General features: G+C 41.5%; 1 protein-coding gene across 1 annotated transcript in view; it reads right to left on the reverse strand.

Moving 5' to 3' along the window:
* Positions 1-8,464, reverse strand: part of LAMTOR1 (late endosomal/lysosomal adaptor, MAPK and MTOR activator 1) — a 35,343-nt gene extending 26,879 nt beyond the window's left edge. The window contains exon 1 of the mRNA XM_030199977.1: positions 8,291-8,464. Within this exon, the coding sequence (XP_030055837.1) occupies positions 8,291-8,332 (42 nt within the window). The 5' untranslated portion in view covers positions 8,333-8,464. The remainder of the gene's footprint in view (positions 1-8,290) is intronic.
* Between the last annotated feature and the right edge of the window lie 3,685 nt (positions 8,465-12,149).

The following is a 12,149-nucleotide window of genomic DNA, read 5'->3' on the forward strand; positions in this document are numbered from 1 at the left end:
CAAACACCATCACATGCTGAGTCTGGCTTCTCAAGTCTATGGCACATGAACATTGTAGTTCTGGGAAGCCAGAGACCAATGACTGAGCAGCAACTGCTGTAATGGTCTCACATAAAAATAATAATAATAATACATGATACTTATATCCCATACTTACCATCACAATTCAGTGTGGCTCACAAAAGGATAAACTGGACCAACTCCAGGAATATTACATACCAATAGTCAACTGACTACAATTAAAACTCACCTATTTCACATTTAAAATGTTTCTAAATAAAAAAAAACATAAAACGTTTTCAATAATTTCTGGAAAGCCAAATAATTAGACTGCATTCTAAGATCAACTACATTCCAGTGGCTACTTGCTGAATGTGCAAGTGTATCAACAAAAGCCTTTTTATACAGCACGTGTTTTGGATCTGGAAACTGTAAAACCAAACAACACCTAGATCCAGGAGCAGTATTACTATGAGATAATCGTATTAAAATGAGCATATACATGGGTGCTTCACCATGCACATTTAAAAAGAAAAGGCAGCAGAGCTTCAAAATAACATGTTCTTGTAATGGTAACCAGTGCAGCTCTACCAGCAATGGAGAAGCTCTGTCGAATTTAGATACCCTAAATATTAACCATGCAGTTGTGTTTAGCAAAGTTTATCACCATATCTTTACAACCTACATAAATAATGTTACAACAGTCAATATGCGACACCACCACTGCTTGCGCGAATTGATCTGAACACGTATGACCTCAGGTCATATCTTATATGACAATACTTTAAACACCTTATAGGCTACAGCTTCCACTTGCTCTTCAAATAAAAGATATTTATCAAAAATTACTCACAAAATTTTAAGAGACAATTCCAATAGAAAAATCATTATCATCAATACATAACTTTTTCTTACCCCCAATATTAAATTTATTACCAAACACAGGGAATCACCTCTGTCGACGCTGTCATCAAACCCAGCACTTGAGTATAGTTCCAAGCTCGGGGATGACTCCTATGCAACAGAAGATGGATCTGCTGTATCAACTTCAACTGTCTCCACTGTGGAAGGAGTTGCATGCCATTCTTGTGTTGAAATGGTCCCCCAAATACTCCAACAACTGAGAAGGAGCAAGACTGCTTTTCTCAAAATGTATTATGCAGTCCAATGACTGAAGAACATGGTCTACCTCCGCCGTCACAGTTTCCGCAAAAGGAAGACACCCAGTCGCGTTATGGGTACACTCAGACACCCTGTCGACGCAGATAGGCCGCCACCATTACCATTATCTTGGAAAAGGTTCTTGGAGCCATTGCCAGACCAAAGGGAACAATAGGCTGTAAACTCCATTTCTATATCCACTGTATAGTGGTTTAGTTCCCCCAAGCTACCAAATCCCCAAACCAAAAAAAAAAAAAACCTCTCATGACTACAGTAGCATGAGGTCTGGATAACAAAATTCCTTCATAGTGATCCCAATCTTGCCACCAAAATAAAAAATTACAGTCCAACAACCCATCCCCTCCACCTCATGTGCTCCATTTCATAAGTTTAATAGATAACTTTGGGCCCTATGTAAAAGTCTGTTCCATATAGGCAATCAAGTTTGTTGAAACTGCCTCTAAGCTCTCGGAGAACCCCCTTCTTTCTTTTTTTTTTTTGCATCTAACTGTTCCAGTTTCATCATATGATTCAGTTCATCTCTATACAGTCACTGAGGGGGCATTTAGTTTTCTCCAGCACTGCAGAATACATTTCCTAGCAAGGAGGAAAGCTTTCTGCAATAAATAATTTGTTCCTTTTCTCAATCCTAATGTCACAAAACTGAACAACTACATATTTCCACGGAAAGGCATTCTCTTGTCCAAGAGTACACAAAAATAGTTCTGTATCCTCTTCCAGAAGAGCTGAATCCGATCACAGGCCCAAAACATGTGCATTAATGGATCCTCAGAAGCTTAGCCGAAATTGGGTGGCGGAGCAGATGGGGGGAAGAGGGGTTGATGGTTGGGAGGCGAGGATAGTGGAGGGCAGACTTATACGGTCTGTGCCAGAGCCGGGACTGGTGGTTGGGAGGCGCAAAGTACTGCTGCGCAGACTTGTACGGTCTGTGCCCTGAATAAGGCAGGTACAAATCAAGGTAAGGTATACACATATGAGTTTATCTTGTTGGGCAGACTGGATGGACCGTGCAGGTCCTTTTCTGCCATCATCTACTATGTTACTATGTAAACATGTGCATTAAGGATGCCAGACAGACTTGGCATTTAGGACACGCTGTGTGATCTACTATCTGAGCTAATCAGACTTGATCGGTAGAAATGTACATTGTTCCTGTAATACAGAACATGTGAGTTTTTGATATTCTTCATCAGAATACACATTTCATCCTCTGTCCCCATTACTTTTTAATAGTTTCTTAAGCCACATGAATTCAGGAAGCAGGAATTAAGAATGTCATCAGCGTAAATAAATGCTTTATCTTCTACCCTACCTCCCCCCTACACAACCTGACTTAGGATCCTTACAAACTTGCCTTCGCTCTGTAGCAATTTAGCTCTCAAACCACAAGTTCATGCTCAATGCTGATAAAAACCACAGCATACTGGGTTACAGGAAACCTTCCACAACCACAGCAGTCCCTCTAACTCTTAACACCTTCATCCCTCCCGCAGATTAATTTTGCTACACTGAGTGTCATCATCGACTTTGGACTTACTTTTCGTAAGTAGATATTCAACATTATGCAGGCTGGTTTTTAGGCTCTTCGCCGAATTTGTTCACTCAGCAATATGTTGGACTTCTTCGCACTCCATACATTACTTCATGTCCTCCTAATGTCTCACATCGATTATTGTAACTTTGCTTTTGCTGATCTAGCTAAATATCAACTTAAGGGTCTACAGACATTACAGAACTTCACAGCTCATTTTCTGTGCGGTGCTTGATAATCTGACCATGCTTCTCCATTACTGCTTTGTTTCACTGGTTGCCGGTCCATGCTAGGGTAAAATTCAAAGTCCTCTGGCTTTGCCCATAAGGCCTATTACCAAGGAATCCCTTCCTACTTATCTTCTCACTATACTCCCAAACACGCACTACGCTCTGTGGACGCCCACCTCATGGCACTGCCCTCCATCTCAAGTCCACCAGACATTCTGCATTCTTTTTTCTTACATCACGACTGTTGAATGAACTTCCACTGCCTTTATGTGCTGAACAATCCCACTCCAAATTTAAAGTTTTATTGAAAACACTAGTAAAAAAAACCCCGTTTCTGATGCAAATGAAACGGGGGCTAGCAAGGTTTTCTTCAGAGTGTGCATGTGGGAGTGTGTGTGTCCCTGCCCTCTCTCTCTCTCCCTCCCCCCTCTGAGTCCAGTCCTTCAGTGTTGTTTCCTGCTGTTCTGTGTTTTTGTTACAGAGAGAGTGAGGGCATCTCTCTCCCCTCCCCCTCTGTGTTTTCCTTCACTCATGGGGAAACCGGATATCTCTGGCGCTTCACACTTCCGGCTGGAGGCTTCAGTGGTGCCTTTTATATATATAGATTTTACTTTGAAGTCAATTTTAGACATATGCTCTAATGAGTTCCTGCTCTTTTGTTGCTCTCCTGGTTAACCACTCTCCTTTGCATGTTACTCACATGACGTAGCTATCAGTTAGTATGAATGACTAACCTCTCCTTTTATTCAGTTGGCGTTCTTTTCCTTACCTATTTTTAAACTGAGTTTGTAAACCACACTGATCTGCAAGTCAAATTATTATTATTTGATATACCACATTATCATAGTATATGCAAATCAATCTCATGCATATTCACTGTGGAAATCTTTGACTGGGTTGGGGGTGCATGTGGATAACTACTCTATTGCGATTAAATTTAGGGTAAGGTGGAACCACCACCAGGTCCCTTAAGTTGCTGAAGTTGTGGAGTCTCATCGCAGGCTGAGGGCCATGTTGACTTATGTGACATTGATGCCAATCTTATACAATCATACATAGTGGGACTGCGCAAGCGAGATACCAGTTTGATACATCAAGAAATGTTATAACAGTTTGCTTTGTGCTTACATATTTCTCCACGTATAGCTTTTGCTATCTGAAAGATCTCAGGGGATCAATGCCCTAAATGCAAGTTTCAATCGGCATCCTTGGGACATATGTTTTGGACATGCCCTGGATCCCAAGGCTTTTCGAAGTCACTGTTGGATTCCATATAGTTATGGTGGAACTGTAAAGTGCCTCTGAAAGCAGTGCTATTTGATAAATATACAGTGAATGGTCCTGAGTCACCCAGCCTTTGCTGATTTCTCACAACTGCCTTGCTTTTTGGTAAAAAACCAATTCTATTGGATACAGCCCACTCTGCCTTCTTATCAGAGATGGCACAGTTAACTCATTGTACAATTACGATTAGAGAGGCTCTCCATTAAAGATTTTAATTACACCAAAGGACGGACATTCCAGGCTACTTGGGAACCATTCTAGCTTACCTTACTACACAAAGCCAGGAGCAGACTCTTGAACATATAATCCCAGACCTTATTATTAAACCTAGGATGGGTTACAAGACTTTTCTTGCAAAATACTGTATGCGCAAACTGATTGGAGATGGGGGTGGAAAGATTGGGGGGTGGGTGAATTGTTGGATCTTTTAAAATGGGTTGAATTTGTTTCTGGCAATATTTTGACACTGTTTTAATAAAAAAAGATTAAACCATAAAATTCATAACTTGGAAAACACTTTTTCTAGCACCTTTAACTTCAGAAACAGTTGGAGAAATCCAAACATTAGTCTACTACCATAGTAAAATGATGGCAGAAAAAGACCTGCATGGTCCATCCAGTCTGCCCAACAAGACAAACTCATATGTGCTACTTTTTGTGTATACCCTACTTTGATTTGTACCTGTCCTCTTCAGAGCACAGACCGTATAAGTCTTCCCAGCACTATCCCCACCTCCCAACCACCAGCCCCGCCTCCCACCACTGGCTCTGGCACAGACCGTATAAGTCTGCCCAGCACCATCCTCGCCTCCCACCACCGGCTGGCTCTGCCACCCAATCTCGGCTAAGCTCCTTAGGATCAATTCCTTCTGAACAGGATTCCTTTATGTTTATCCCACGCGTGTTTGAATTCTGTTACCGTTTTCATTTCTCACCTTAAGCAAACAATTACATTACCATTGTTTTGCCCACTCCCTCTCATACTTCGGCAAAGCATCAACGTCTCCACACCTTAGATTGTAAACATGCTCTTACAAATTTTCTCCAACGAATATCATCTGCGAAAAGACATTCTCAACTATTCCTAACCTTCATCATCATGTACCTGTTTCTAAAAGGACATTATCAACTTGGATTATGGCATGCATTCATTTTTGTTATATTCAGGCAGAGTCATATGGACTAACTTGTATTCCTCATGTCACTGCTCATAAACTATGTGCCATGGCATCTACTCAAGCTCGCCTCCGTCACTTTTCGCAGTTAGACATTTGTTGTGCAGCAACTTGGTCATCTTTGCATACCTTCACTAGGAACTATTGTCTAGATGATGCTTCCCTGAAGGATGCTTCTTTTGGCTATACCATTCTATCTGCTGCATTTTGAGTGACAACTTTTCCTCCACCTCCAGGACCAGGTACAAGTCTTTCTTTCACTATATACTATATTGTTATTAGCATCTCTGTTAATCAAGACTGCTACCTTAGTTTTATGCATAGCTTGGGACTCTTCACGTATGTGGCTGAAAGACTCTTCTGTTCATGGAGAAAAAGCAGTTGCTTACCTATAACAATGATTCTCTATGGACAGAAGATCTTTCAGCCCCAAACTCACCCACCCTCCCAAAGTTGTTTCTCATTTGTTGATGAACTGAGTGCTCACAGCTGTTACAGTATGTATATAGTAAGTACAGTGGTGGGAATTGGGGAGCACACACACGCAGAAAATTCAATTTGAGCTTTATTAGCTTTGAATGGCCTGGTCAGTGACATAGCTGTGGCGTCACTTCGCACATGTGGCTGAAAGACCTTCTGTCCATGGAGAACCATCATTACAGGTAAGCAACTGCTTTTTCCAGAGCTTATCTATTCATTGAATGAAAAAATATTCCCTCCTATTTGTTTTAAAAGCGTTTCCATGTAACTTCATTGAGCGTCCCCTAGTCTTTGTACTTTCCGAACAACCAATTCACTTCTACTTGTTTCACACCACTCAGGATTTTGTAGACCTCAATCATATCTCCCCTCAGCCATCTCTGCTGCAAGCTGAAGCACCCTCTTTAGCTTTTCCTCACAAGAGAGGAATTCCATCTGAATGATGTTTGATATTCTATAAATAAATATTAAAATTACCCGATATCATCTCCAGGTCTATCCTGTCCCTCCTGTGTCAACAAGATTTTTTTGTTTGTTTGTTTTGGCAGGAGGTGGATCTCAGGGATGGTAATACAGCAATACTAGCCAGATTCCAAAGAATATCCTACCCCATATTTTTTTTTATTAAAAATCTTGCATTTTGCACCGTTTTCAATTAACAACATTCATAAAATTGCAAAGACTCAATAAACTTCATTAAGATCATCTCCTGCAGTCAGTACTTATTTATTTATTGCATTTGTATCCCACCTTATCCCACCTATTTGCAGGCTCAAAGTGGCTTACATAGTGTTGTTTAACATAGTTATTCCAGTTTGTCAAATATGGTTAGTATTGTGTAGAGCTAAATCAAGGGAAGAAAGAAGAAGGGAGGGGCTTTCATAAGTGAATGGGTTGGTGAAGTGGATTAGTGGGGCTGTAGGTTTTCACTGTAAGCCTTGTTGAAGAAATATGTGTTCACAGATTTGCGAACGGTAGTTGTTTCGTCGATTGTTTTCAATTCTGCTGATAACGCATTCCATAACTGCGTGCTCATGTAAGAGAAGGTGGTGGCCTGCATCAGCTTGTATTTTAGTCCTTTACAGCTGGGGAAGTGTAGGTTGAGAAATTTGCCAGATGATCTTGTGGCGTTTCTGGGAGGTAGGTCCATGTAGGTTGGGGCGTCTGCGTGAATGATTTTGTGTACAATCGTGCAGATCCTGAATGCAATGCGTTCCTTGAGTGGGAGCCAGTGAAGTTTCTCTCTTAAGGGTTTTGCACTTTCATATTTAGTTTTTCCATATATGAGTCTATTTGGACCCTTATTATTATTGTTTTTATATCTTTTTTCCTGAGTTCACTTTATCTGTCTACGCTATATTAGCATGCTGACGCTTGCAATGGGCTCTAACGCCAATGTAAGCACTTTTTCAACAGCAGCTCCTGGGAAACGAAAACAAATAAACCTACTACTACTAACTAGCATTTCTAAAGCGCTACTAGGGTTACGCAGCGCTGTACAATTCAAACATAGAAGGACAGTCCCTGCTCAAAGAGCTTACAATCTAAAAGACAAGAGAACAATCTAAAGACAAGTGAACAATCTAGAGGACGAGTGAACAGTTAATCTGATAGGGTGGATAGATTGGGGCATTCTATATTTCTCGAGCGGTTAGGTGCCGAAGGCAGCATTGAAGAGGTGAGTTTTAAGCAGAGATTTGAAGATGGGTAGGGAGGGGGTTTGGCGTATGGGTAAAGGAAGATTGTTCCAGGCATAGGGTGAGGCAAGGCAGAATGAGCGGAGCCTGGAGTTGGCAGTGGTGGAGAAGGGTACTGAGAGAAGGGCTTTGTCCTGTGAGCGGAGGTTACGGGCGGGAACATAGGGGGAGATGAGGGTAGTGAGGAGCCGCAGACCGGGTGCATTTGTAGGTAAGGAGGAGGAGCTTGAATTGTATGCGATATCTGATCGGAAGCCAATGAAGTGATTTAAGGAGAGGGGTGATATGAGTATATCGGTTTTGGCGGAATATAAGACATGCAGCAGCGTTCTGAACGGATTGAAGGGGGGATATGTATATTATAATATAACATGATACAAACGTATCAATTCAATTGCATCAAGTCATAAACTTTAAATATAAGCCAGAAGTTACAACAATCTATAAGGGTCCCAAATCTATAGGGTGACTTACACTATGCCAAAACTAGTACAGTGAGACAGAATAACAGACTGAGTGCATTTGTAGGTAAGGAGGAGAAGCTTGAACTGAATGCGATATCCACCGAATAAGAACCCCCCCCCCCCCCCCCCCCGCACGACTAACTCTCAGCCGAACAAAGCATTTCACAGCGCAGGAGGGGGGTTTGGGGGGAGCTGGACACTCCTAAACCTCAATTCCGGGGCCCCACAGCTCCTCCCTCTCTCTCACCTGTTCGCAGCTCTCGCTCTCGCCGCTGTAACAGCAGCCCATGGCGGCTCCTTTCGGTCCCTCTCCCGGCTGCGGCCCGGAATCCGCTCTCAGCTCCTGCCTCTCCCACCACACGCAGCGGCCGCAGCCCCAGTCACCTGAGCCGAGCTAACAGGAACAACAACAAGAGGAAGCGCTTCCGCTTCCGGAGGAATCCCAGAACAGGAAAAGGAAGAGAGGAGACGGCGTGAGCCTATCTGGGCTGAAGGCGGTGGGCGGAGCTTGGCGCCATCTTGGTCAGAACAAACCAACTGAGGTCTTATTGTGCCTCGTAGGTTTTGCATTCCCTCTGTTAGGAGGGGGAGGGGAGGGGTACGTTCAAAATATATCTGTCGGGGCTCCAGAGCTTGCTTTGTATTTGCAACGCTAATATAACCCTCAAACCCCTCCCCCTCCTAACAAAAGGGAATGCAAAAACTAGGAGGTTTAATAAAACCTCACACGTTTGTCATCGTGTTCAGTGGCGACAGCAATTGTTTTGTTCTGGCCGATATGGAGGCTGCACTGAAGGAAGGGGTCGCTTCTGCTCTTTGATATCATTCTGTCTGGAGTAGAGAGGTGTGGTAGCCGTGTTAGTCCACTCTTAAAGGTTATCAATAGAAATCAAACAAAATAAAACATGGAAAAGAAAATAAGATGATACCTTTTTTATTGGACATAACTTAATACATTTCTGGATTAGCTTTCGAAGGTCGCCCTTCTTCCAGATCGGGTTCTACATGGAATGTTGCTACTCTTTCAGATTCTGCGTGGAATCTCTTGTCACTCTTTAGCATTCCGGAATCTTGCTGTTCTTTGGGGTTCTGCGTGGAACGTTGCTACTCTGAGATTCTGCCTGGAATCTTGTTACTCTTTAGGGTTCCAGAATCTTGATATTCTTTGGGGTTCTACATGTAGAGAGGTGTGGTAGCCGTGTTAGTCCACTCTTAAGGTTATCAATAGAAATCAAACAAAATAAAACATGGAAAAGAAAATAAGATGATACCTTTTTTATTGGACATAACTTAATACATTTCTTGATTAGCTTTCGAAGGTTGCCCTTCTTCCAGATCGGGTTCTACATGGAATGTTGCTACTCTTTCAGATTCTGCGTGGAATCTTGTCACTCTTTAGCATTCCGGAATCTTGCTGTTCTTTGGGGTTCTGCGTGGAACGTTGCTACTCTTTGAGATTCTGCCTGGAATCTTGTTACTCTTTAGGGTTCCAGAATCTTGCTATTCTTTGAGGTTCTACATGTAGAGAGGTGTGGTAGCCGTGTTAGTCCACTCTTAAGGTTATCAATAGAAATCAAACAAAATAAAACATGGAAAAGAAAATAAGATGATACCTTTTTTATTGGACATAACTTAATACATTTCTTGATTAGCTTTCGAAGGTTGCCCTTCTTCCTCAGATCGGGTTCTACATGGAATGTTGCTACTCTTTCAGATTCTGCGTGGAATCTTGTCACTCTTTAGCATTCCAGAATCTTGCTGTTCTTTGGGGTTCTGCGTGGAACGTTGCTACTCTTTGAGATTCTGCCTGGAATCTTGTTACTCTTTAGGGTTCCAGAATCTTGCTATTCTTTGGGGTTCTACATGTAGAGAGGTGTGGTAGCCGTGTTAGTCCACTCTTAAGGTTATCAATAGAAATCAAACAAAATAAAACATGGAAAAGAAAATAAGATGATACCTTTTTTATCGGACATAACTTAATACATTTCTGGATTAGCTTTCGAAGGTTGCCCTTCTTCCAGATCGGGTTCTACATGGAATGTTGCTACTCTTTCAGATTCTGCGTGGAATCTTGTCACTCTTTAGCATTCCGGAATCTTGCTGTTCTTTGGGGTTCTGCGTGGAACGTTGCTACTCTTTGAGATTCTGCCTGGAATCTTGTTACTCTTTAGGGTTCCAGAATCTTGATATTCTTTGGGGTTCTACATGTAGAGAGGTGTGGTAGCCGTGTTAGTCCACTCTTAAAGGTTATCAATACAAATCAAACAAAATAAAACATGGAAAAGAAAATAAGATGATACCTTTTTTATTGGACATAACTTAATACATTTCTTGATTAGCTTTCAAAGGTTGCCCTTCTTCCTCAGATCAGAAATAAGCAAATGTGCTAGCTGACAGTGTATATAAGTGAAAACATTCAAGCATTACTATGACAGTCTGACAGGGTGGGAGGAGGGGGGTGGGTCGGAGGTATGCATGGGGACATCAAAGCATATCATTGATATTCTAACAGGATAGGTGAGGGGTGGGGTGATCAAGAGACATACAGCTTTATGGTTTATAATGGGCTATAATTCTGTCTGGAAAGAGGCAGCTGCGTCACGTGACCAGTGTGAAAGAAAACAGCCATATCAAGTGCCCGAGGTGGCAGGATCAAGGTTTAATGACAGGAGGCGGCATGACGTCAAAAAGCTGAAGCCATCTCCCCCAAGGAGGCGTATCCAAATTCGATTTAATAGACAGGAGACGAAGTGAGCCACTGTAGAGCTGAAGCCAGTAGGCGGAGCTTGCTGCTGTCTTAGTTTATTATAGGAATAACGGACTTCCTATACATGGTCCATCTGTAGCAAGTCTAAAGCTGTTCCAGTTGGATTGGCAGTGCCTTAAAAGGCACTTTAGATTGTAAAAGTCCTTTAGATTGTAAGCTCTTCTGAGCAGGGACCGTCCTTATTAGTTAATTTGTACAGCGCTGCGTAACCCTAGTAGCGCTCTAGAAATGTAGTAGTAGTAGGTGGCGGACAAAAGTTGATGTTTTTTTACTTATTGGACAGCTTTTTAATTTATTTGAAAGCTCCCATGTGTTGATATAAATATCATGAAATCAAAACTCACTAAAAAGCTTCAAAATTTATTGTAACTGGTGGAACAGCAATTATAAAGTCTTTAGTTTCTGCTCATTTTTCTTCCCTGTGCTTCTATACAATACAGATGGCCAAATCTCAGTGAGGAAAGGATGTCCTGTTTCCTGATGGGTTCATCTTAACCTTTGTTGTAACCTGCCTGGGGAAGCTCAGTGTTATAAAGATGGAATAGACTAAAATTAAGTGGAAGTACAATTAAACTCTCCTTTCTCTGGGGCACATGGAATCACATCTTCATCTGCTTTGTAGAAGTTGACCTTTTAGATACACAAATGGACTATTCTGTTTTGAACACGTTTCAGGAGCAAGTGGTTTTATAATTCAAAATTAATATTTTGTTTCATACAGATCTTTTTTTGTTTAAACATAACAAAATTGGCTTTATGTCCCTAATGCAGTCCATTGGTTTTCTTTTATTTTGTTCTTGAGATGACTTACACTGTGCCAAAACTAGTACAGTGAGGCAGAATAACAGAATTCATTAACATCCAAAACTTATTTTTTATGTTTTAATCATCTTTATTAAAAGCACAACATGGTTGATAAGCTTCATACAGAACAAGAAAAGAAACAGCAAACTATCCACCATGGCACAATAAAAACTTTTACAGAGAGCATACCCCAAGAACCTTTCCCCTCTTGTACTCCCCTCCCTCCCTATAATTTATTTATTACATTTGTACCCCGCGCTTTCCCACACATGGCAGGCTCAATGCGGCTTACGTAGTAACAATAAGAAGAATTACAAGTCTTAAGAAGAATATACAATTTGTAGTAAACGTAATTTTAATGGGGTTAACGGATATGTAAATTGAACAAAGGAGGGATTAGATGTAGAAGGAAATGGGCGTTATGAGGTGAGCGTAGGAAGATGGAGAGGAAAAGATTAGGGATAGCACTAATGATAACGGGAAACAAGGTCAGTATATAATAATCGTTGGTAAGGATCATGTGGGCATGCTCTAG

Source organism: Microcaecilia unicolor, chromosome 4, assembly GCF_901765095.1.
Source record: "Microcaecilia unicolor chromosome 4, aMicUni1.1, whole genome shotgun sequence".
Lineage (NCBI taxonomy): Eukaryota > Metazoa > Chordata > Amphibia > Gymnophiona > Siphonopidae > Microcaecilia > Microcaecilia unicolor.